The sequence below is a fragment of the Notolepis coatsorum genome (genome assembly GCF_963971535.1).
Source record: "Notolepis coatsorum genome assembly, chromosome: 5".
Taxonomy (NCBI): domain Eukaryota; kingdom Metazoa; phylum Chordata; class Actinopteri; order Aulopiformes; family Paralepididae; genus Notolepis; species Notolepis coatsorum.
Genome location: NC_140169.1, coordinates 92,268,406 through 92,296,085, shown reverse-complemented (window position 1 = coordinate 92,296,085; position 27,680 = coordinate 92,268,406). Strand labels below are relative to the sequence as shown.

Here is a 27,680-nt window from a genome sequence, read left to right as displayed (position 1 = left end):
ATTATTTTATATAATTATTATAATAATTAACTTAGGCCTGTTCAAAATCTTTACGTTGTCAAGTTACAAGAGGCCTCTATACCCGGGACTGTGGTGTGAGTGTTTATCTACTGAGTGGTGTTCCTCTGTACACTGAACTCTCCACACACAAGTACACATGAGCACACACATACTGTACACACACACAACACACATGCTGCATTGGCTCACACACAAATGGTCACTTTAAACAAAATGGAAAGGACACTTTAAAGGAACGAGGAAAATAAAGGTCACTTTAAGGAAATAACTGATGTGGTTATTGTATAGTATAGTTTAGATATAGCAAGTATAGCATAAGGATATAGAGTAAAAACTGTATATTGTATAGTAGTGTACATAGGACCCAGTGCCTTAAATCCGTAGCTAACATTGTATTGCATTATCTCAGGACTTTAGCATGTCTATTTTATCATGCCTATTTTATGTCTATTTTATTACCTGTGTATTATGTCTATTTTATTATTTAGTATCATTGCACAATCAAAGCGGGCATGGCCACCCGCATTTCACTGTATGCCCTGCCTGGTATGTATGTGACAAATAAACCTCTTGAATCTTGAATCTCACCTGGTTGGGGCACTGGACCTTCCTCTGGAGCTTCACCTCGTTCTTCCACTTCCGGAGCACCTCCTGGCTGAAGGCCGGCAGGCCCGGCCTGGTGTACTTCAGCTGGGGGAGAGACGCACCGCCATTAACTCACCGCCATTTAACCAGGCAGGTCCATTTTTCGTAGGCAGTTAGCCTCGCTGGTATGCGCGCCATTAGCGTTAGCCACGCTTCTAGGCCCCTTTGCTTTTGGAAAGAATGATCCAAAAAAATTATAATAACATTTTGAATATTCATTTATTTTTTTAATAAATTGCATTTGACTAAGTAAGAGGTTGGCAGTCGAGTTGGTTGGCTCCTTTTGATCGGTTAGTCGAGGTCAGCCCTAGTATACATATTAAAGGGATATCTTAACTCATTCACTGCCAGCTATTATCCTTATCCTGTTCTAGCTAGGCCACGCTTTAAAAGATAGGAGTGTGTCACCTTGTTTGTAGAGCTATATCTATATTCTATACTATAGATATGGATACAATACTATGGTCATTTGAAAGTAACTATCTTCTGTCCAAGATGCAAAAAAGAATAAATGTTTTCATGAATACGTTCACGCGTTATCCCGTGGTGAATATAAGTATAGTTTCGGCATGATCCGGGCAAATTCCTGGGAGGCTGTTATAGGGCGCAACGTGAATTCTACTAAAAGCATTGGCGTTTCATCCCTGGACATGCTACTATTTCCAAATCAAATGTATATAATAGGTATTATGTTTCATCATGAATGCATGAAGGGGGGGGGGTGTAGTTTTTTTATGCTTTGATGGCCAGTAACGGCATTCGTGTTGAACACTACAGACTAGGGGTGGGAATCACCAGTTTCATCACGATACGATACGATATCGATTCTTTGGACAACGATACGATATTTTCCGATATCACAAAGTCTGCCACGATACGATACGATTCGATTCAGGTGCATCAGTAACATTTAAATAAATAAAAAAGGCAAATCTCTTCCAGACATTAAATTTTTTTTGTTTCGTTTTTCTTTTTTTCCGATATTAATATCCTATCACAGCGCTGTATTTTGGCTGGAAAAGGCATATTGGGAGTCAGAAGGTGCAGTACCGGCCAGATCCTGTTAGTGGGGCTATCTCGAGAATGCAGTAACCCCCCCTCCTTCCCAGTCCCTAGTGGACCTCTGCTGCTCTCTCTATCAGCTTAGCTTAGTTAGCTCACGCTAACGCAACGTTAATTTAGGTATTTAACGCGACGTGGGCATAAAGGAATGGCGAGGATGGAAAGCATGTTAGATGCATTTGACCCCTTGTGGGGAAAAAACCAACGGGTACTTATTTCGGGCAAAATAGGCGGACTCTGAAGCAATGCTGTCTAACGTCTACACACGCTGAGCTGTGCTGAGCTACTGTTGTTGTTGCAGCCAGCCGGGTGGATATGCTCACGAGGGGATTTTCAAAATAAGAGTATCGCAATATGAATCGATCTTTTTACGTTGCATCGATCCTATTTGATAATTGATAATAGATCGATATATCGATCTGGATCGATGTATCGTCCCACCCCTACTACAGACGCTGATCAGCTGGATCGATATCAAAACATTGTTGGATCAAGCTGAAATTGATGTCAGATAGTCCTTACCTTCGGCCGGGGGTATTCCAAAAATAATATTCCAATTGTCTGTTCGCGATTTCCAGTATTGGTGTCCATCTGGTCCCGGACATAGTTTGGCACAATTTATGGATCGAGTGTCAGATGCGTTTCGAAGTGGTCGGATGAAGCGATTTACTCTGCTCCGTCTAAATTTAGCGCCCGGAGGGATTTGAGTGTAACACAGGGTCTGGAACAGGGTTTACTGCACTCTCGATACTGCCACCTGGCAGGATCTGGCCGATACTGCACCCTCGGGGTCCCAGTATGCCTTTTAACAGCAACATACAGGTCCGTGACATTGAATAGAATATAAAAAAAAAGGAAAAAAAGGAAAACGGACCAATTAACATATATACGTGGTTGACGTTCAACGGTTGTCGAGCAAACACGTATATAAACGTTGTTGGCGCAGAAAGTGTTAAAAGGCCCCGTTTCTTACTGGCCAATGATCGTGCTGATCAGTAGAGTCCTTTCTTGGCAGAATCCACGCTGTTCCTCATACTAGCTCTGGCTAGTTGGCCACAAACTAGGGCTGCAACTAATAATTATTTTGTTATCGATTAATCAGATTATTTTATTGATTAATCTAAACATTTAATTGACCAGAAAACTATTCAATTTGCAATTGAAAACAAGTGCGGCACTACTATCCTTAGGTCATATGGGTAGTTGCCTCTCTGACACCCCCTACTGAATACCCAGCGTAGGAGATGAGTCATGAAGTTTATTTATTTCTATAAATGCTGTGTAGTGTGGATGCCTACTGTACATGAGTAAGGTGAGTAACCTACATTCCATTACTGCTTTTTATCTATTGACTCATTATAGCTACTTTATCTTGAAATAAACCCACCAGTTTATCACATTGTTTATCATCGACAATGTCAACTCATTGCAGCCCTACCACAAACCAATGCAAAGTCAATGGGGTCGAGCTACCCCTCTGTACAAGCTGACTCACTGAAATGTATTTCGATGCACACAAAGCTTTAGCCAGCTTGTTGACTTTGCATTGGTTTGTGGCTAACTAGCCGGAGCTGGTATGAGGAGCAGCATGGATTGTGCAGAGAAAGGACCAATCGACAGTCATTGGTATGTAAGAAAAAAGGATCCGTGTTCCTAAAACCATCCCTTTTGAATCTCTGAGCCTCCAGGAGGACGCCCCCTCTTACCTTTTTATCATCGGGCACCAGGTCTTTCTGGAACTTCCTCTTGGGCCAGTCCTTGGGCAGATCATTGTGTGCGATCTCAGCCAGGTGGAAGTTGGCGACCTGGGCAGAGGCTCGCTGCACCCTGCCACTGGCTGTCCTCTCTGGTTCTCTCTGGGCCTTCAGAGCCTCCTCTTCCTCATTCTGCTGAGGGATCTGAAAATAGTTTTAATTCACAGTTCCACATGACGCTCACGGTTGTAACAAAAGGCAGAGCTAATGATGTCTAGGGCTGCTCCTCTTATGTTATGTTAGGGTGTTATGCTGCATTCGATTATAACTCTTGAGGTCAGAAATGCCAACTTCCTACTAGGAAAGAAATCTTAATAAAACCTGCATCAACTCAGAGTTCCTAGTTGTACATTTGGGTATGATTTCTCAATCGGCAATTAAAGCCATTTCGACATGGCCACTCGCATTGTATATGTTAATGTTATTAGCTGTTCTAAGAGTACATCTTGTAAGTATATTAGATATATGTCGTTGTGTTGTAGTTCATGCCAAGACGAATACAAAAAAGCTTGGGCATCCATGTTTTGCCAACTTTGTAGCTCAACCTACTGTACTGTAGGTTGGCGATGCCGCGTTTCCAACGTCCCACCTCTGACCATAAACAAATGCAGCATTAGTCAACACAATCTTTGTATTTCTGATTAATCATGGAGTCTAGCAGCTGATGTAGTAATGTGTAACTCACGGGGGCGTGTTCTGATTTCAGGTGGTACTCCAGGCCGGCCTTGGACTTGTAGGCCTTGCCGCAGTGGGAACAGTTCAGCACCAGCTTCTCCAGCTCAGACTCCTCTTTGCCGCACTTCTTCATGTGGTACAGGTAGCCCATGACGCTGGTGAAGCCCGCGGTGCAGCCCTGCCAGAGGAAACAAGCACACTGAGCCCAGGAACTGGTATAGGGAGGTGTAGTGGTTACGTCATTGTTGTTTCCGGCCGGTCCACCTCGCTTGAAATTGCAATGTATTTCCAATGGACACATTTCTAAATAGTCTAGTTTAAAACAAATAAAGCATGAACATTGGCATGGTGTACCTTTCTGTGCGCATTCATCCACAATCTATAGCTCAACATGAAACAATTCGCAATTAATCGTAAAATAATTACGTATCATTTTATTTCAACCAAAAATGCTTAAACAATAATGTTAGTGATAGAAGGGAACTCATTTTGTGCAAAAATGGAAAGCTTGCCAATGTTCATGAGGCAGAATTATTACAATAGCCGATAATACATTTCCCAATGATAAGTCCCTATACGGGTGGACCGCGCAGGAAACTAAAGTGACGTTAGACTACACCTCCCAATAGTGTGCATTTTAACTTGCCCAGTCTCTTTGATGACCGTACCTCCCTGGAGCACTTTAACTTGCCCAGTCTCTTCAGAATCTTGCGGAGTTTCTCTTTCATGGTGCGGTCATCCATGCCGTTGGCCTCATCAGGAGAGGGCTAGACAGAGAAACACAATACAGTCTAAACCAATCAGGAGAGGGCTAGACAGAGAAACACAAGACAATCTAAACCAATCAGGAGAGGGCTAGACAGAGAAACACAAGACAGTCTAAACCAATCAGGAGAGGGCTAGACAGAGAAACACAAGACCGTCTAAAGTAACCAATCAGGAGAGGGCTAGACAGATAATATTATTATGATGGGTGTATCAACCCTAAATCTGAGTTGGGGGGGGGGGGGGATGCAATGCAGACAAACAGCTGCATACAGTGCAACCATTTCACTCACATTTGCCCATTCATTTTTGGACACATCACACACCATCGGTGTGTGTACTGTACGTGTGCTGTCATAGCTCCACCTACAGGCCTAATGGAGAACACCAGGAGAACACCAGGATGTGAATGGAGGGTGAATGTGAGGTATATCGTGTAAATAAGTTTTGATTGATCGCAAGACTACACTGTATTTCTTTTTTATAATAATGTTACCAGAACTTTAAAATATTGAGTTCAGTTACTGTGCATTAAGGTTTTCAGTTTTCAATCCATAATAAGTTAACAGAAAAATAAGTACACAACCACATTATTTCAACCTAATAAAACTATGTTTATTGTCATTCTTTTAAGAACACAAGTTGACTTGGTAATACTCACATTATGAGTAAAAAAAAATGGCTTTTAACATGTGCAATGTTCAATGAAATAGAAAAATAAATAATACAATTTGTTGATTAACACTATGATCGCCGGGGACGAGTTAAGACGTCATTCCTAGCCATGCTCATTCTGCCGAAGACGCCGTAACTCGTCTTTGATGTCAATATTTCAAAAATCTGTGACCGAAATCATATTTCCCCTCCGGAGCCCTGAGACACACTGCAAAGCTCCACTCAACTCTCTAGCGGTTCAAGAGCGCCATCTGGTGGCCGATCGGCAGATCGCCAACCGGAAATGAGCCTTTGAACCGGAAGTGCTCATCCATATGTGGTCCGGGCACTCGCTATCGTTAGAGAGACTCCGTCTTGACATAGTGAACATCGATCGGTGCAAATAACTCAAAAAAACAACATGATTTGGACGTATATACTATTATACAACCTGGAAATGGATCTGGCATTTCTCCATCCCATAATAGAAAAAAATCTGTTCCACGCTCATCTGCCAGCGGCGCGAGGAAGCCACGGTAAGATTCAGCGTTATATTCTAACGTGTTCCATATAAACTGCTATGATGAACATATGACCCACTCTGGATGAATCATCTAACGCTGCCCACGGAATTATAAACGATCCCCCGCCCATCCGGTCATCATCAGATGACACCAGCATTTTAGGCAGTATCGGAGGCATTTCCGATACTGGTATCGGTATCAGAACAACTCTACTTTCGAGGCGAGTCGAAATCAATCTCGAACATGCCTTATATCTTCGCCAGGAAGCTATACACCCAAAGGTTCTACCAAAGTAAAATATTGCTTTAAAGGTAGTAGTGTTGTCAAAAATATTGAAGTATCGATACCGATACTGAATATTTAAAACGGTTTCGATACTCATTTCCCGAAATACCGATACTTTCTGCAGTATCGATACCAGCTGGCTTGCTCCGGCAAGTTGTTGACAGACAGACACGCTGCTGTCCTCCTCCTCCTCAGAGACCAACAGACACAAGCTGCTGCAGCCTCCTCCCCCTCACAGACGCGTCAGACCTGTCTTCAGTTTGTAAACAAAGCTATTAGCTAACGTTAGCTAGTCCGTTAGCTCTGTTAGCTTATGCTAGCTAGCTGGCCACCTTTATAATTACTTCATGGAAACGGAGTAACGTCAAGCCGAGCCCACCCACACTACACCAGTACACGCATAAACTCGACACAACGCTACCCCGTTTCCAACGTTAGGTAGAGCCCATCCATACTACACTAGTACACGCATGAACTCGACACAACGCTACCCCGTTTCCAACGTTAGGTAGAGCCCATCCATACTACACTAGTACACGCATGAACTCGACACAACGCTACCCTGTTTCCAACGTTAGGTAGAGCCCATCCATACTACACCAGTACACGCATGAACTCGACACAACGCTACCCCGTTTCCAACGTCAGGTCGAGCCCATCCATACTACACTAGTACAAAACTAGAAAGGTGCGCTCAGTAGGTGGCAGTTACACATTTCTTCTCTCTCACTTTTTAAAACAAAGGGTTTTAAAAGTGTATTTATCTTCTCGTATAGTACCAGAGAGAAGCTGAGGAGAATCAACCAGAAACAAAAGCTAAATTTGTTAATTTTAATTTTTTTTATAACACTTTAACTGCCGGAAACGTGTTTAGGCGTCTTTCCTAGCCATGCTCAAGTTGCCTAGGACGCCGTAACTCGTCTTTGATATCAATATTTCAAAAATCTGTGATCGAAATCATATTTCCCCTCCGCAGCCTTGACACACAGTGCTGATCTCCTCTCAACCCTCTAGAGCGCCATCTGGTGGCCGATCGGCAGATCGAAACCGGATGTCAACCTTTAACCCGGCAGGACTCACTCTATATGGGGTCCGGGCACTCGCTAATATTAGAGAGACTCCGTCTTCACACAGTGAACATCGATCGGTGGAAATAACTCGAAAAAACAACATGATTTGGACGTATATACTATTATACAACCTGGAAATAGATCCAGCATTTCAACATCCCATAATTGAAAACTGTCTACTCCACGCTGATCGCCCAACGGCCCGAGGAGACTGGGGTGAGTTTTAGCGTGTAGTATTACCGTGTTCGATACTAACTGCTATGATGAACATATGACCCACATTAGATGAATGGTATAACGTTGCCCACGGAATTATAAACGCCCCCTCGCCCATCCGGTCAACATCAGATGACGTGTAGTAAATTCTAGAAGTACGTCCAATTGAAATTTTTGATCTCGCACAGATTCCTACCAAACTGTATTTCATCATCAATATAATGCATTTGGGGCTATAAATCACGTTCTGGAGAAAGCTGCAGAAAGAGATGAAAACATACTTATACTTTAGACCATATTTTAGTATGAATATGTGAATGAAAAAGTTTAACGTTGCTACACCATGAACAATACATATAGGACCTTGAATGGGCCCTAATAATGGCAATCTAGCAATAGAATTAAAAAAGTTATAGCCCTGCAAAGAAGGGGAACTTCTCCATGTTAAATAGAGCTGGCAAGGGATGGTATATCATGAATTTAACCTTGGGCAGTTAAAGTGTTAATATTATTATTATTATTATTATTATTATTATTATTATTATTATTATTATTATTATTATTATTATTATTATTTCTTTTTTTTGGTATCGAAATGGTATCGAAGTATCGATACTTTTCAAGGTATCGTATTGAAGTCGAAATTCCAGTATCGTGACAACACTAAAAGGTAGCATCTGTAATGCTGTCAAACTACTTCTAACGTCGGCCGTTAAGTAGAGTTGGGCAGAGTTCTAGTAAGATGTGTAAGGTCTTGCCAGATAGCTGTGGTCAGGAAGGGTTCTAATAAGGTCTTACCAAGTAGCTGTGGTCAGGAAGGGTTCTAATAAGGTCTTGCCAGATAGCTGTGGTCAGGAAGGGTTCTAATAAGGTCTTGCCAGATAGCTGTGGTCAGGAAGGGTTCTAATAAGGTCTTACCAAGTAGCTGTGGTCAGGAAGGGTTCTAATAAGGTCTTACCAAGTAGCTGTGGTCAGGAAGGGTTCTAATAAGGTCTTACCAAGTAGCTGTGGTCAGGAAGGGTTCTAGTAAGGTCTTACCAAGTAGCTGTGGTCGGCCATGATGTGGTATTTCATCCCTGTTGAAGACTTGAGCTGCTTCCCACAGTGTTGGCAGGTGAATGGTTGCTGCATACAAGAGAGTTATATAGAACCACCTCCCAAAACACACTGACTGACCCACCACCTAATATCTCTGTTGCAAAGAGACTAAATCAGCGATGAAGTTCATCGGGTATTATAACGTTTGGGAATATGCAGTTGGATAGGTAGTTCTAAAGTTTGGGAATATGCAGTTGGATAGGTATTTCTAATGTTTGGAAATATGCAGTTGGATAGGTATTTCTAAAGTTTGGGAATACGTAGTTGGATATATGTATGAAGTTTGGGAATATGCAGTTTGATAGGTATTTCGGGTTATAAGACCAAACAGCCAACGAGTGTAGATAGATAAATAGCTACCAAGATTTATATGTGGTTCATAGATCAGCTGGGAGGAGTTAGTACCCACCAGTCTGCAGTTCTCCATGTGTTTCTTCAGACCCTCCACGGTCTTCCTGCTGACGCTCTTACACTTGGGACAGTTCACTCTGCCTTTGGCCACGATCATGACCTGCCAACGTTCCTCCTGGCTGCCTGGTGCAGCAAACGGAAAGATACAGTCTGCTACTAATATGATTTAAAATGTTGCTCTTTAAGGAGAGAGTCTGGTACTAACGTGAGAAGATGCAAAAAAAGCCTCACCATACATCAACTGACTGCCCAGTCGTGTACCTTTGGAGACCTATTTCAGAAAAAACGCTGCGTCTATCTATCCGACTCGGGAACATGGCATCACGGCATTCTGTCTGAACGCACACACTTATGCTGTCTTTGCTAAGTTCAGTGTGGACAACCCAAAGCCAGCAGATTGGGGGAGGGGGGGGGATCCATATTGCAGTTTAATGCTATAAGTTCTGTGTGAAAAGGGCTATTGAAACATCATCAGCCCTGTCCAACAAATTGATACTCCTCACTGAAACATCATCAGCCCTGTCCAACAAATTGATACTCCTTGTTGAAAAGGTTGGGGCCTTATACTTGAGCACCAGAATAATCCTTTGGCCAGCTTGGCTCAGCTAAGGTAGTGGTTCTGAAACCTTTTAATTTCCAGAACCTCCAAATTGATAAGTAACAGGACCCCCACCGTGTTGCCAGATTAGCTGAGAAATGTCTGTAGGCGTCTATATACCAGAGGAGAGAGTCATCATCATACATTTAATTGTGCTAACTTGCTAGTGAAGAAATTGTTGACATTTAAATTCCTCATTTTGCTGGGGACCCCCTGCAACCCCCTCAAGGACCCCATTTTGGGAATCGACCACCTGTAGGTAGGTGGGTAGGAGGCGTGGCTCACCTGGAGGGTAGCTGGGAGGCTCCTTCTTGGTGGAGACGACTATGTGGGTCTTGATCTCCTCAGAGGGCGGGGCCACGGAGGGGTCCGTGTTGCTCTGGAGACCCCCGATGCTGACTGGATCTGAAACTAGGTAGACACAGAGGGACCAGACGCCTCAATGCAGAGTTCACAACATAATCCCTATTCAAAATGGGAATGGAGCTATATAATAAATATTACTAAGGCTGAGACCACTTATCGATTTATCGATAACTGCGTGAAGTGGCATCACTTATCGATTTTCTTCGCATGTGTAAACAACTTTTTTTAAATACTTTATAATAATATACTAAAATATTAGGTCTTCTGGCATGTTTTAGTTAAAACATCCCCATTTTGTGTAAATTCAGTTGAATTGAAACTCTGCACTGTGCATTCAATATGCAGTGCACTCCTCCATCACATCCAGAGACCACCGACTATAAAATGAGAAGGATCACTGTGGTCGTTTTGAATGGGGAAATCTGTAACACTAAAGATGGAAGCAACAACAAAAAAATCTTTTTTATTTTTAATACATCTAAATATAGATATTTATCGAAATTTTTTCCAGATTTATCGATTCTTCCAAATGGCATATCGTCTCAGCCTTAAATATTACTATTATTATTATTTTTTATTTTATTTTTTGGTCTTTTTCCCCCTCCATTTTCCTCCGATTTTCTCCCATCCCCAATGTTAGTCGTATGCCAATTCCCAGTCCCTTCCTGGTCGCTGCGCACTTACCCCCCACAGTCAGATCATCTGGGAGAGTGGAGGCTACCACGTGCTTCCTCCGACACACGTCCAGCCAATCACCGCTTCTTTTCACCTGGCAGCGCGGATTCTCATTGAGAGGGCGTAGCGTGTGGGAGGACCACACTATCCCCCTCACGTCCAATCCGCGCTTAGCAGGCGCCCCGACCGAACTGTAGGAGTCGCTGTTTACAACGACCCGGACCCACCCCGCCAGCTTCTCCCACCCTCTGATACAGCCAATTGTATCAGTGCAGACGGCCAGCCAAGCTGGTGACAACCCCGGAGCTGTGAGCTGGATTTGAACAGGCAAATCCAGCTCAGCTCCGGGGCTGGTGACGAACGCAATCTCCGCTCGGCCACCTAACCGCCTCTAAATATTACTATTATTAATAACTAGAACGGGAGTACATATTATGTCCTCATCCTATAGTGCCGTGTTTCTCAAAGTGTGGGGCGCAGAGGCATGACATTGAGATTAAATCTTTAATTTTTTTTTGGATTACAGAAAATTATCACTAAAGTGCTATCTGTTGCCATATTTGGATAAGTTTGACCATTTCTAAAAATCTGAAAATCATTATTTAATAAAACACAGAAAAGGATCACCAAGTTACTCTGGATAAAAAAAAACTTTACAGACAACATTGAGACAAAGCTTCCTAACACATCTCCATCCAAACTCTTGGAAGAACTCATTGAAATCTCATCTGATACCACCTGGAGAGCTAGTGGTGCTGAGTACCAAGTATCTCATGATGCAGCAGTTAAGGTGTTGATACCATTCAGCACCACATATCTGTGTGAACTGAAGCTGGCTTTTCATCCATGACAGCTCTGAAAACAAAATATAGGGCCAAGTTGAGCCTTGAGGATGACATGCGTGTTGCCTTGTCAAAGACTGACAGCAATAAAGACTGTTTGCTTATTTCCTATGTTTGCTTTGTAAATTCCCAGTCACTGAGTGAAGATCTGCTGTTTTGCAAATATGTCAAAAACAGAGCGACAGCTGATGAGCTTTTCAAAATTATTGACAGTTACCTGACAGAACATGGACTGAAATGGGAGAACTGTGTGGGCTTTTGCTCTGATGGTGCGCAGGCCATGGCAGGGAAAAGGAGGGGGCTACAGGCGCTCATCAAGGGGGTCTCGCCAAACGCACAATGGACGCACTGTAAATTCACAGAGAGGCGCCAGCGTCAAGACAGCTTAGCCCTGAGCTGAATGAATGAGGTTTTGACAGAAGTTATAAACGTGGTAAATTTCATCAAAACCCGACCCCTGAAAGCGCGCCTGTTCTCTGTGCTGTGTGAGGAGATGGGAGCTGACCATTCTGCAGTGCTGTTTCACAGCGAGGCAAGGTGGCTCTCGCGAGGGAAGGTGTTGTCAATTTGAAAGGTCACGATATTGGTGTTATTTCAATAAATTTAAACATGGCCCATTTCATGACTATTTTGTTGGGGCGAGGGGGGGGGGGCCCAAAATATTTTGGTCCGCCAAAGGGGGGCCTGACAGAAAAAGTTTGAGAAGCACTGCTATAGTGGGTCATAAATAGGGATGTCCCGATCCGATCACGTGATCGGGATCGGGGCCGATCACGTGATTTTCAGAGGATCGGGATCGGAATTTTTTGAATTTTTTTAATCAGGAGTACATTTTTTATATATTTTCTTTTCTTTTATTCAACAAACATGACCATGTTCACGTCTTAAACTCATACTGAGTCCTTAGTTTTGGGTTTAAATTACATATCATCATTTATTTATTGTCACACAGAGCAGAAGAATTTGGCAAAACAAATGCATTTCCTTTTATTTACACCGTCGCACGACAGTGACGTATGCCGAAAATAGCAGACCTCACAACGCGTTGCTCCCGCAAGTAAACACGGGCAGGTTATGTCCACCTGATGACTCAGAGCAGCTAGGCAAAATGTCAGAAGTTTGGAAGCATTTTAAAATTGAAACCAAAGCCAGTCCAATATAGCCAGTTGCAATGTTTGCAAGGCGGACGTTCCACGTGCGTTAAACGTTATGTGACTAGAGCGAGCAAAGGAATGGGGGACGTCTGGTGCCAAACAGCTGTTTTGAATGCCTCGTTTGAATGAAGAAAGTTCACCTGGATATTGATAACATTCGCTTTGTGAGGATTATTCGTCTGCGTTTCACACCAAAATGGAGCAAATCATTACGTATGTCGAACACTGTGAATGTATACTAAATGCACAAACAGATTGAAACTTTTAATATTTCTCGTATGGTGAATGTAATGCGAGCCGCCGCACTCGACTGGGGCTATATGCTAGCGTCAATATATGAGCTACCTTGCAGCTAGTGTTAGCGTTACCTATGTCAGCTTGCATGGTATCCAACGCTAGCTCGGCAGACAGTGAAGTGATGCTACTGTAATGTATAGCTACGTGCCTAGCTAGCGTTAGCTAAAAGAGCCCTCGCAGTGAATCTTTCATGACTCTGCAAGCTAACTAAGCTTGTGTCGTTCGCTAACAAGCTAACTGCCGTGAGGCACTTAGGCTAGGTAACATTAGCTAGTTAATAAACCAGCTAACGTTAGCTAGCAATCTTTCTTTACCACAATATAATTTTATGTTCTTTACCTGTAACGTTATTTCACACTCCCGTTTTTTCATCAGTCTCTTGTTGTGAAACTGAACTATGATTTAAAATGATTCTAATCTAGTTGACGTGGTCATGATTTAAGAATGGTTGTTGTTGTTTTTGTTGTTGTTGCTACTGCTGCTGGGGATGTGAACGGAGGGGCTTTGTCTCGCTTCGCCAGTTTCTGATAAAAATGCGTCAAATTGGTTACTACTAATGTGAAAGATCGGATCGGGAAAGATCGGTATCGACATATACTCAAAATCACATGGTCGGGATCGGATCGGGAGCAAAAAACGCTATCGGGACATCCCTAGTCATAAATAGTTCCCCTCGATGATTGCTCGCGATAATATCCACTACGTATTGGCATTATTTACCAATGGACTCTCTGGTCTCAGGGCCGTGGGGGAAGCTGATGACGGGATGGTTTCTGTCCAGATCCACTCTCTGGACCTTCTTCATGGCCAAGTCTGCCAGGGACACATAAAAGGAGGCCTTTTAGAACGGGTTTGGCACATTCTGTCTGACAAAACATCTGAAAACATACTGTGATCATATTTCATCATCTTATATATTGTATTATACACATTCTATCCTGCTTTCTCTCTTTCTCTTACACACACACATGCATGCATTGCGCACCCACACACACACACACACACATTGCGCAATGCGCACCCACCCATGCATGCACACACACACACCAGGCCACGTGAGCGGATCGGCGCGGGCGAGAAATCCGCTCTTCGCTCTTTAAAGCTTGGTCCACTCCGCTAATCGCTCATGTTGACCCCGCCCCCAAGTCGCTCTCCGCTCGCTCACCGCTCACCTTGAATCGAGCGCTCCCCGCTCCCCGCGCCAGATATATATTTTTTTGGAGCATGGTGTAAATTAGCTCAAACTACAACAGTCTACACCCCCTGGGCCCCTTAACAATTGTTTGTATTGAGCCGCATTGTAATTGTACCCATTCTGCAATGTTAAATAACGTTGTTTATCCATTCACTAGCTCTATTAAGCGATGATAGCTAGCCGAGCCACAATGCTATGGTCGCTGCCATTAACGTTAGCATGTAAGCTAACGACAACAACAATGGCGTCGATACTTTTTCTAACAGGAGTGAGTGACAAAGCCTGAACAGGATATCACAGGTTCACCCTTCTCATTGGTTGAAAATGGCCTTCATGTTTGTACATCGCCATCTGTTGCTTTGGCATTGTACTACATGTATATTACATCAGTGTTAAACCACTGTGAGCGGCCTGGAGTCGATTGGAGCGGAGGAGAACTCTCACTCCGGACGTCGCGCCGACCCATTTTAAAACCCACTCCTTGCTCACGTCAAAACCGCCCGCTCCGCTCCCTGCGCCGCTCACGCGCCGCTCACATGGCCTGACACACACACACACAAAACTCAATGCCATCTCCACATCTTTCATCCCAATGTAAATACCTACCAGGCCTCCAGACGGGCTCCTGGCGGTCTCTGCTGGTGGAGCTCCAGGTCTGCTGGTCTTGGCCGCGGCCCGTGTTCCAAGCCTGCTCTGGGGCAGAGGAGGCCCTATCTCTTCGTTGGTCCCTGCCTGGGTTCCATGCTTGATCCTGGGCTCTGTCTCTACCCGTAGCCCAGGCTTGCTCGGGGCCCCTATCCCGGCCAGTTGTCCAAGACTGATCCGATCCAGTATGGGTCCTGTCTCTCCCTGGGATCCATGCCTGGTCTTGACCCGGGTGTCCCCCTCTGTCTCTGCCAGAGTTCCAGGCCTGATCCTGGGATCGGTCTCGACCCGTAGCCCAGGCCTGGTCAGGTCCCCTCTCCCTGCTGGGGTTCCAGGGCTGATCCTGGGTCTGGGGTCTCTCTCGGCCCGTCTCTGGAGCCTGAGGCCACGCATCTTTAGCTACCAGCCTTGGAGGCAGCCTGGCGGAGGGAGGGGCCAAGGACCCTGGGTCTGCACCATTGGCCAGGCTGCCAACCATCACAGAGCAACTGGTGGTTGGGTATTCTACCGTTCCTATGGAAACGCTTTGGAGGTCCTCGTACCTAGGTGGTAATAAATACAAATAAAAACATTATAATAAAACCTAAAATAATTGTAAAATATTTACAACGCAAGTTGATCATGAAGAGAAATCAAAACAACAATACTAGAGATGGTGGTGGAGAGATGAAATCAATACTAATGCAACACATCACAGTGGTGTGAGCTTCAGTCATACAGAGTCTTTATTGATGTGTTTAAAGGCACTACTAGGAGGATTTTGAGAATGAGAGATAATTTGTTGATAGCTTCTATATTGTATTGATATTTTGTGCCATCAGGTCGGATCCATCAGGGCCCTATTCCCCGTACCTGGTTCAACTAAGTCGATCAAAAGTCCCATTATCCAGATTCAATTAACCCGATGTTTGAATCCGCGCTTTCCCTGTTCCTCGAACGCTGATTCAGTCTCGTTAATTCGAACCAGACTTGATGCTCAGGATAAGTGCGTGCGGCCGCCTCACCTGAAAAGACAGCCGGTGTCGATCGCAGAAATCCTGATTTTCTAACGGCATTGATTGATTGATTGATTTAAAACTTTATTAACAGATTGCAGAATGGGTACAATACAGTACGGCTCAATAGCCTCGCCGACAAGATAAATGCATAATCTATAGGCTAATGTTAAGTCCCTCATTACCCCAATCAATCAGATTATATTTCTTTAAATGTGCCTGCTGGCAGTAGGCTTAATGGAATGAATATGGAATGGAATGAGATCTATTGCTAGCGAAAATAATTAGTTCAACTCTTTCAGAATAAGTAGATACAAACAAGCCCAAAGAGTATCTAATTGATACGAATTAATAGATAATTATGAGGATATCTGTACTGTATGTGCTCGGCTTAGGTATCATGTACTTTATATATAAATACATGGTTCCCAAAGTTTCAAGGCGCGACCCGAAATAACGTGTCAGAGAGGCTTGGAGGCTATACAGTTTCACTATTAATCAGGTTTTAATCTGTTTCGGACATCATCCATACATTCATTGAATTGATTAACCTTTGGTTTATACCAGTGACACATGTTCATCATCAGATAACAGTGCTTGAACAGATAAATGCATTTTCTCAAATGCATTAATGTCAACGGCTCATTTAATTTCTCAAATCCGTCAAACAGCGCATCTCATCAGACATTTTAATCCAGTTACAATATCACAATAACGTGTGAGTGACAGTGATACAATTCAACAATCCAGATTCAGATTCCTCATAATTCATAATCCACAGTCCACGCATAGACACTTCAATTTATGCTTGAATGAAACACAATCCGGGCGCTCCGTTAAGCAAATACATCGACAGCAGAGTATATGAAACTAATCAGAGCCAAATGCCCGATAGGTTTCATTCATTAAAAATATCCCCGCGGGATTCACATTTGCAATGCGCCGTTATTAAAATAACCACATGCAGTGTGTATCGCGACTCCGAGCGCCGTATCCGTATAAATATGACGTGCATTATTTAGGACAAAGTAAATCTATAGGCTGAATATGATTTATTATCAGCATTTTAGGTATATTATTTTACATTTCAAAAGCCCCCTCTAGAAGAACGAAGCACAAGAACATAATTCAGAATGGTATAAATGGGATCTAGACTGTGAGAATTATTTCAAGCTGATACATACCCCTTTCTTCTCTGTACATGCATTAGGCTTCGGAAACAGCCACACCGTTAGCCTAGCTTAGCGTCATTCACTGGAAGTAGGTGTGCCAGTGCAGCCTAGTTCCCAACATTCACAAAATACTCTCCAAATACAATTCCAAAACATTCGTGTAAACATGTTGTGACCTGTGTATTTACCACATGGAGTCTTTTTTAGTTTGTTAACATTTTTGTTTTCTAAGCAGATATATAATCGCAACTATTTTTTGCTGAACCACTGCTGCCTGGGCACAGTGATTTCATCACCTCAAAAGCCCTGTTTTTTTTGTGTGTGGAAAAACTGGGCTTTTGAGGTGCGGCTGTTGAGCCTTGAGGACTTTAGGAGGTCTGGGGCAAGGAACCCCCTCAGCATCTATGGGGCACCGGTCGAGAGAGTGAACAATTTTTAAGTACCTCGGAGTGCACATATCCGAGGACTTGACATGGACCACACACATAGACAGTGTAGTGAAGAAGGCACGGCAGCGCCTCTACTTCCTTAGGCGCCTAAGGAAGTGCAAAGTGAGTCCGAAGATCTTAACACATTGGCGACCACGGTTTGCAGTGTAATATGGTTCTGGACGACCAGGGTTTGTCAACAAACCGATGTACTTTCTAACAGCTATATATATACTTTATATTATTGCTATCTGTCCATTCTCATTGTCACTTGAGTGCATAAACCGTGCCTTCATAATGGCTTAAAGAAAATAAAAATCCATCGGTTGGTTGTCATTTTATAGCGTCGTGAATATACGCTTTATCGCAGTTTTCGTCTCGTCTTTTTTCTGGGAAGCTAGATATGAGGCTAAAGGCTAGTCACGTTATATCAAACGCCATTTCTGTTGTATATATACAAATGAAATAAAACAAACTGCTTAGCATCCGGACTATTACAGAGCATCTATGGATGAAATGGAGGCGGCGGGGGACGCCGATTAATATAATTGATTAGCAATACAGTGTGCGTTCAAGTAGCCATATTCACTGATCGATCGCTTGCGTGTTACAACAATGTCCAATCCGGCTGTAATTTGGGTGAATAGTATCCTACCGTCAGCCCATGTGATCGCCGGCAGCATTTCATCATTGATCATCGGAATCTGGTAGATCGATATGTCCATTGGCTGATCATAAATCCCATTATTCCAGGCTGAAATCTGCGTTCGGTAACGTGATCAAAGATGGAGGATGTTCGGCTGGGATCCAGGCTCATATGAAACGCCCCCAGACAATAAAAAAAATAAGTTTCCCATTCGGCCTCAATGATACTGCAGTGGAGCGATGGCGCCCCTAAGAGGATCTGGCCGGTATTGCATGTTTTGGAAATCAAATATGCGGGTAGATCCTGCAAGTCGATCGGGGACGTTAATACCGTTATTAATATGGAATAAAACAATAACAACTTGCCACGAGTTAACTCGTGGCTCTGGTCCTCAACGGGTGGAATCGAAACACGAGTTAACTCGTGGTTGGGCGGCAAAGTGTTAAAGAACTTCTACTCATGCACAATAGAGAGCATCCTGACTGGTAACATCACCTCCTGGTTTGGGAATAGCACCGCACACAGCAGCAGACTGCAGAGAGTGGCTCGATCAGCCGAATGCACAATTGGAGGTGGGCTTCCTACTCGACAGGACATTTACACCAGGCGTTGCAGGGCCAAGGCTAAGAGAATAGTCAAAGACTCAAGCCACCCAAACAACTGCCTCTTTGCACTGCCGCAGTCAGGCAAGCGCTACCGGAGTCTCCTGGCCAGTACAGAGAGACTCAGAAGGAGCTTCTATCGCCAGGCCATCAGGATGCCCAATGACTCTATGCAACACTAACCCATCCATCCACATTCATTGCACACACAACCACATGCACACACTCACTTTAAACACTCACCTTAACATTCACTTTAAACACTTAACACTACACCATATTTTTATCTATGTATTACTAAAAGATTTGCACTACATCCCTACCTCATTTAAAAAAAAATTATATTATTCTGTACTTTAGTTTGTATATTTAATTGATTGATTGAAAACCTTTTATTAATACTCAGGTGACCTCTGAGGTGAGGCCACCTCATTTACAGAACTGTACAGTGTATATTTTGTATAGTGTTTGACCTTATTATTTTTTACTTTTTACTGTATGAAGCACACTCTCAGGGGGCTCATACAGAACCAAGCATTTCACCGTCTAGTACATGTACTATATACGTGACAAATAAAACATAACTTGAACTTGAGTCACTTACCTTTTTCTACCATATGTTCTTTTCATCTTTAAAGCATCCTGGTCCTGCAACACGTCATTCTAAAACATTGAAGTACACACCAGTAATGTAGAGAGTCAGCAGTGTGCATAGTGTTAACAGATTTTGAATATTAGAACCAGGCAACAACATAAAAACAATAACAAATATTACATACTTTTTTGTGATATTGTATGATGAATTAATGCATGCCACCAAAGTGGGTTTGTGCAGTTTTCCTAAGCAAAACAACTCTCGACAACAGAAAGAAAAATGTGGTTTAATTGTTTATTCTCACCTTAGGAGGTCCAATCACACTTAATTCACAGCTTCTCTCTGGCATCCGCTGAACAACTGTTGGAAAGATCAAAATCATTTCAAATGATAAGAAAACACATTATGATGTAGTTTTCAAGCCAGACCAAATACCTTATCTGCAAACAAACATTGATTTAAAGATGGATGGATAGATCATTTATTATGCTCCTTAGAGGACATTTGTTTCCACAGCCTGTACACACATGCAATTAAGGAACATCAATCAATCCAAGGCCAATAGTCACAGGGAACACAATAGTCACAATAACACAAGTCCATTGCATGTTATTGCTAGAGTTTGTTGGGGGCAGTGACGCCAGGGGTACTGTAGCATGCTTTTTTACAGATCAGAGATCTGTAGCTGTGTCCGGATGGGAGTAGAGTGAAGTATGAGTTCAGGGCGTGGCTGGGTCATATGTTATGGTGATTAGAGCATGAGGATGGGGTGGCTGGGACCTGGGGTCATATGTTACAGTGATTAGAGCATGAGGTCAGGGTAGCTGGGGTCATATGTTATGGTGATTAGAACATGAGGTCGGGGTGGCTGGGGTCATATGTTATGGTGATTAGAACATGAGGTCGGGGTGGCTGGGACCTGGGGTCATATGTTATGGTGATTAGAGCATGAGGTCGGGGTGACTGGGGTCATATGTTATGGTGATTAGAGCATGAGGTCGGGGTGGCTGGGGTCATATGTTATGGTGATTAGAGCATGAGGTCGGGGTGGCTGGGGTCATATGTTATGGTGATTAGAGCATGAGGTCGGGGTGGCTGGGGTCATATGTTATGGTGATTAGAGCATGAGGTCGGGGTTGCTGGGGTCGTGTGCTATGGTGATTAGAGCATGAGGTCGAGTGGCTGGGGTTGTGTGCTATGGTGATTAGAGCATGAGGTCGAGTGGCTGGGGTCGTGTGCTATGGTGATTAGAGCATGCGGTCGGGGTGGCTGGGGTCATATGTTACGGTGAGTAGAGCATGAGGTCGGGGTGGCTGGGGTCATATGTTACGGTGAGTAGAGCATGAGGTCGGGGTGGCTGGGGTCATATGTTATGGTGATTAGAGCATGAGGTCGGGGTGGCTGGGGTCGTGTGCTATGGTGATTAGAGCATGTCGGGTGGCTGGGGTCGTGTGCTATGGTGATTAGAGCATGCGGTCGGGGTGGCTGGGACCTGGGGTCATATGTTATGGTGAGTAGAGCATGAGGTCGGGGTGGCTGGGACCTGGGGTCATATGTTATGGTGAGTAGAGCATGAGGTCTGGGTGGCTGGGGTCATATGTTATGGTGATTAGAGCATGAGGTCGGGGTGGCTGGGGTCGTGTGCTATGGTGAGTAGAGCATGAGGTCGGGGTGGCTGGGGTCGTGTGCTATGGTGATTAGAGCATGAGGTCGGGGTGGCTGGGGTCGTGTGCTATGGTGATTAGAGCATGAGGTCGGGGTGGCTGGGGTCGTGTGCTATGGTGATTAGAGCATGAGGTCGGGGTGGCTGGGGTCGTGTGCTATGGTGATGATTAGAGCATGAGGTCGGGGTGGCTGGGGTCGTGTGCTATGGTGATGATTAGAGCATGAGGTCGGGGTGGCTGGGGTCGTGTGCTATGGTGATGATTAGAGCATGAGGTCGGGGTGGCTGGGGTCGTGTGCTATGGTGATGATTAGAGCATGAGGTCGGGGTGGCTGGGGTCGTGTGCTATGGTGAATAGTGTAGCATGAATTCTCGGGGTATATACTATATATATTGACATGTGAAAATATATGACATCCCATATCATATACTGTATATTGTAGGGTTGGGTACTGAACTCAGTACTTTTTAGGGTACCGACCGAATTACGTCGGTACGGATTCACATTAGATCAATCTGTGCCACATTTCGGTAACTAAGAACTGCCCAGCTAGAAAATAATCTGAATTCCAATGGCACGTAATTGTCATTTCATACACAGACCAGTGCGAGCAACGGGTCCAATGCGTCTAACATGCTTTGCATCCTCGCCATTCCTTTATGTCCATGTCGCGGTAAAAACCTTAACTAACGTTAGCTGCTAACGCTAACTAACATTAGCCGCTAATGCTAACTAACGTTAGCTTCTAACGCTAAGCTAACCCTGGAAACGCTCACAGCTGAGAAATACTCCTGACACCAGTTTCAAGTTCCCCCCTGGGGGCTGAGCCTCTCTCGCTCTCTACATTAAAGGACGAAATTAGCTTATTTAACATCTTCCCTGGAGTTAGACAAGAAGATGCATACCTTTTTTGTCTCTGTGCGTGCATTTTAGCTTTGGGAATAGACGCTCCGTTAGCATAGCTTAGCTTCATCACTGGAAGTGGGGGAGGACAGTAGCCTTACAGTGCCTTACAGTGTATTGCAAGGTCTGACATTGACCAAACTTGATATGCATGACCTTGGTGGGCTCTAGGTCAACTCCTGAAAAGGGGGTCAATGTCAGACCTTGCAATCAAAAGTTAGGGGGCGCACTGAAATTATGGCAAGGGTTATTAGCCCCCTAACTTTGATTGCAAAGTCTGACATTGACCCCCTTTTCAGGAGTTTACCTAGAGCCCACCAAGGTCATGCATATCAAGTTTGGTCAATGTCAGACCTTGCAATACACTGTAAGGCACTGTAAGGCTACTGTCCTCCCCCACTTCCAGTGATGAAGCTAAGCTATGCTAACGGAGCGTCTATTCCCAAAGCTAAAATGCACGCACAGAGACAAAAAAGGTATGCATCTTCTTGTCTAACTCCAGGGAAGATGTTAAATAAGCTAATTTCCAAAAAAAGTGGAGTCGTCCTTTAAATGATTTGATTTGATCTTTATTTATCTCTAACATTTTCAACCATAAACACACAAATTTGTAATAACAAAAACTAAATAATAAAATAAAATACAAATAATAAAATATATATATAAAATATATCTTCCTAGACATGGAAGCAATAATCAACATAGCTCAAGACAAATGGTTTTGTTCGAGAAAGGACAGAAAGAAGCAAAGCTTATCTGGTCCTGCCCCTTCCTTTCAATATCATATTAATATGTAATAAGTTATCTATCAATATCAAAGAAAATAATATACCTATCCACTACAGCAAAAGATAAATAAATAATTACAAATGAATAAATGATATAAAGTAGCCAAACGTTACACTATAAAAACGAACTGGATAGTTGAAACATTTAATTTAATTAGCTGAAATATTCTAAAATCATTAAGTCTACTATAAGCCATTCTCCCTTTCTGAGTGTGTGTGCGCTTGTGTCCCATCTCTGGTCTTTGGAAAGACCAGATGAGGTCAGAGGAGTTTGATGATATTTACTGAGGATGGCCAGATAATGTTGATATTTAAACATGATCATGCAACATTAAGAAATGGTTGAAGGAACGGTTTGGGAGAGGGAGGTAGGGAGGGGTTTGTGTGGTGTGATAACAATGTTGAAATTGAGAAGTTTAGACTTTAGTTTTGTTTTACAACAGAAATAAAAATTTTGTTGTAATGAAAGTACCGAAAAAAGGTACCGTCGGGTACCGGTATCAGTTCAAATATGAACGGTACCCAACCCTAGTATATTGACATATCCATATAAATTACATCTCATACAGTATATCATACTATAGACATCAATATACAGTCATGTCCTTTTTAAGGGACCAAAAGTAATTGGACAATTGGCTGCTCAGCTGTTCCATGACCAGGTGTGTGTTATTCCCTCATTATTTCATTTACAAGAATCAGATAAAAGGTCTAGAGTTAATTTCAAGTTTGGTATTTGCATTTGGAATCTGTTGTCAACTCTCAATATGAGGCTGGAAAATCTAAACAAATCCCAATGGTAAAAACATTAGGTGTGGTCAAATCAACTGTTTGGCACATTCTTAAAAAGAAACGCACTGGTGAGCTCAGCAACACCAAAAGACCTGGAAGACCATAGAAAAATAAATGTGGTGGATGACAGAGGAATTCTTTCCCTGGTGAAGAAAAACTAATTCACAACAGTTGGCCAGATCAAGAATACTCTCTAGGAGGTAGGCGCATCTGTGTCAAAGTCAACAATCAAGAGAAGACTTCACCAGAGTGAATACAGAGGGTTCACCACAAAATGTAAACCATTGGTGAACCACAAAAACAGAAAGACCAGATTGGAGTTTGCCAAAAAACATCTAAAAAAGCCCGTACAGTTCTGAAATATCCTATGGACGGATGAGACAAAGATCAACTTGTTTTTTTTTTATTATTATTTTTTAAACATACACATAAACACAACAACATAGATCAACTTGTTGTATGAGAATGATGAAGAGTATGGAGAAGGAAAGGAACTCCTCATAATCCAAAGCGTACCACCTCATCAGTGAAGCATGGTGGTGGTAGTGTTATGGTGTGGGCATGTATGGCTGCCAATGGAACGGGTTCCCTAGTATTTATTGATGATATGATTGCTGACAAAAGTAGCAGGATGAATTGTGTTTTGGGCAATATTATCTCCTCATATTCATCCAAATGCTTCACAATTCATTACAGTGCTTTACAGTGCAGATGGACAATGACCTGACCTGAATCCTATTGAGCATGCATTTCACTTGCTGAAGACGGAGCTGAAGGGGAAATGCCCCAAGAACAAGCAGACACTGGAGACAGTTGCAGTAGAGGCCTGGCAGAGCATCACCAGGGACGAACCCATTGTCTGGTGATGTCTATGGGTTCCAGACTTCAGACCGTCATCAACTGCAAAGGATTTGCAACCAAGTATTAAAAGTGACTATTTTATTTATGGATTGCTACTTTGTCGAATTACTTTTGGTCCCTTAAAAACATGTAGAAACAGTTTTTCTACACTGTTCACCTGGTTTGGATGTAAATACCCTCAAATTAAAGCTGAACATTTGCACTTAAATTTCAAGTCCATTGTGGTGGTGTATAGAGCCAAAATTGTGAAAATTCAATGGCCAACTATTTATGGGCCTGATTGTATACGACATATCCCAGGATATATCGCAGGACGAGAGAAAAATTTCTTATCTGTATATATTTTTGCCTATGGGTTCTATCACTATTGTCGCAAAAAAAGAAGTAGAATTGCTTTGTCAATATTTTACTTAACGTCACAGTGACCAAATTCGTCAACATTTTTATAGGATTCTATCACATTTTCATAACAATAGCGAATATAATTTACCCTGCGCCATTTTCATTGAGGTTTCTTACAAATTAACAATGTTTTATTTGTCCTTTATATGCGGGTAACATTAAAAACTTAAAATGTACCATTATGTTCCCCCTTTAGACAACAAACATAATGCTAATGATGCACTTTTGTTAAGATAATTAGGTGACCATTCTCGGTCACTATATTCAGGTCGCATTAATAGTTTAACGCTCCTCAGATCACGTTTTCCTAATCCGGTGCTGACCTGTGAACTAGTCATAACATTTTCACCTTTTAAACCAATGCTGCCATCTACTGACAACAGAAAGTGTTGTGTATAACGTTAAGTTGAGAGGCTACCCGCTCTTGTAAACACCGTCGCCCAAAACACATTCTAGAGATTCCCACTTTTTACTGGTACATACGTTCATATCTAATAGTCTTTAGATTACTAAATATAGATGAATACTCATGAAATTTGATATATATATTCTAAAATAAGTATAATTTCACTTCACCTACCTGTCGACATGAAATTCCCAAACGCTGACAGTAAAAAAAGCATGGATGTCGCGCAAAATGGGGCGTGACCGAATTAGGTTTTGGGCGTTCCCAGACAAAGAGAGTGACCGAGATTGGTCTACGTTCCGTTAATTCCCAACCCCACGCACGTGTGGTGGAATGATGAACAAACACGGAGGTGCGTGACACAGAACGAAACTCCCCGCAACACTCCGATACAGAACAGCTTGATGTCAATCAAGCGCATCCCATCTGCGTGCAACAATACAAATGTCTTTTCTCACGACAGTGGCTCGGGAGGTAGAGCAGTTGTCTGGTAATCCGGAGGTTCCCAGTTCGATTCCCGGGCAGCATGTCAAAGTGTCCTTGAGCAAGACACTTAACCCCTAACTGCTCCCGATGAGCAGGTTGGCACCTTGCATGGTTGCCTCAGCCGTCGGTGTGTAAATGGGTGTGTCGATTGCTTTTTGTGGACAATTGGAAGAGGACCCAATATTTAGCCTTCAGTTGTACGGTACTTGTACCTCATGTTTTTATTTACAATAAAAGTTGTATTGAATTTACAGAAAACATACTATATCGTGATGATATATCGTTATTGAGATATTACATTTCCCATATTGTGATAGAAGTGTGATAAAAGATGGTTTGGAAAAGCTGTGTTTATGTGAAAAGCCACCACAGAAAATCTCACAACCATCATGAGAGAAACCTCCACACTTCCCTTCCTCAGATTTTTTTTTAATTATTATTATTAATGAATTATTTTTAAACATTTTGTTTTAGTGATTTCTCTAATGCAAATTGATCAGCCCACTTCCCTGAGGTGGGTTTACAGGGTGGCGCATGGGCGCGGTCACCGCGGGGCATCTCTCCGGATGCCATGGAAGGTGGTGGGTTCACAGTAGGGACGCACCGATCCAACTGTTTCAGTCCCGATACCGGCTGACACAGAGTTCCGATCCATTACTTTTAATGAACAGTATAGACTTGGAGCGTCATTTTGGGGTCACTTAAAAATACAATAAATTTTTCTCCATTAACACATCCACCGCCATCCACGCTTTAAAGCGTTATTGCCCGCCATACTTTGACCGCCGGATCTCGCTGTACAGCGTTATTGAGATCAATATTTCATTTTTTCGCCATGACATTCATAATTCATATATACACCTCCGACGCTGCAGCTGGACCCTACGGCTCAATACAACAACGGCTCAATACCGCCGCCTGGTGGATGGTCAGGCGAGTTACACTCGGAACAATAGGAAGTGGCCGATGTGCGGGGGCGGAGCTGAGCGATCATGGAGTAGACGTGTTTCACGTGAGCTCCCTTCTACCGTGCAGAATATACGTTTCTCCCCATTAGTCTTTATTTTATTTTTATTTGTTTTTTGTCTGCTTGTTAAGTCGTCATGTTTCAAATACTGTCGTCGACTTTTTTCGACTTTCTGCGATGTCGGTGGTGGAAACCAGATCCATGAACGCCCCAGCCAGCAAACCACCACCGGGCCTGGCCGCACCATCGCCCGGTGTCGGTGAGATAAGCGAAGCTGTGCTCTCGGTCATGACCAAGCTCCATGCAGAATCTGAGACACGCTTCACTGAAACACAAAGGAAAGTGCTGGCGGATTTTTGTGATAACCTTCATCGAGAGATATCAGAAGAAATAAGGTTGGCGGTCGTCCCGCTGATAGACAAGATGGAGTCGCTGTACGTTATCTCCTCGGCTAATGCTAACGAACTAGCGGAGCTAACGACGGAGGTATCATTACAGGGCGAGAAGATGGCGGATCTAGAGTCCTCCCTGCTGGCTAGGCAGGCTGAAGTTACCAAACTACAGTCGGTAATTGTGGAAATACAGTCCCGGGAGAGACGCTACAACATCAGGATTGTTGGAGTACCGGAGGGCAACGGGGAAGGCCGTCTCTCTGAGACCATGCCGGAATTGCTGCAAAAAATACTGGGGAATGACGTCCTCTCCTCCCCTCCCGTCTGTGAGTCGGCCTACAGAGCGGGCAGGACCACTCCTGGTGTGAACAAGGAGCCGAGGCCCATCATTGTCAAGCTGAACAGGCTTCAGCAGAGGGAACTCATCATGCGGTCGGCTCGTGCCAGAAGGGGTAATCTAAGGCTTGGCGATCACAAAGTGGCCATTTTCGAAGACTTTACACCGGAGGTTCAAGCACAGAGAGGCGAATACAAAGTGGTCATGAACAGGCTATGGAAACTAGGCCTGAGGCCCACGCTATTCGCTTCCGCGAAATTATCTGTGTTGGATAAGGTCGATGGTCGGCGTT

General features: G+C 43.4%; 1 protein-coding gene across 1 annotated transcript in view; it reads right to left on the bottom strand.

The window, feature by feature from the left end:
• The window catches only part of znf512 (zinc finger protein 512), a gene marked incomplete at its 3' end in the record, with an annotated part of 49,812 nt that overhangs the window by 4,596 nt on the left and 17,536 nt on the right, over window positions 1-27,680 (bottom strand). Inside the window, exons 3-13 of the mRNA XM_084314181.1 lie at window positions 19,695-19,750; window positions 19,400-19,458; window positions 14,914-15,494; window positions 13,833-13,925; window positions 10,064-10,189; window positions 9,179-9,303; window positions 8,710-8,796; window positions 4,826-4,924; window positions 4,168-4,335; window positions 3,435-3,626; window positions 610-711 (exon numbers count right to left, since the gene is read on the bottom strand). Coding sequence (XP_084170307.1) covers window positions 610-711; window positions 3,435-3,626; window positions 4,168-4,335; window positions 4,826-4,924; window positions 8,710-8,796; window positions 9,179-9,303; window positions 10,064-10,189; window positions 13,833-13,925; window positions 14,914-15,494; window positions 19,400-19,458; window positions 19,695-19,750 — 1,688 coding nt within the window. The remainder of the gene's footprint in view (window positions 1-609; window positions 712-3,434; window positions 3,627-4,167; window positions 4,336-4,825; window positions 4,925-8,709; window positions 8,797-9,178; window positions 9,304-10,063; window positions 10,190-13,832; window positions 13,926-14,913; window positions 15,495-19,399; window positions 19,459-19,694; window positions 19,751-27,680) is intronic.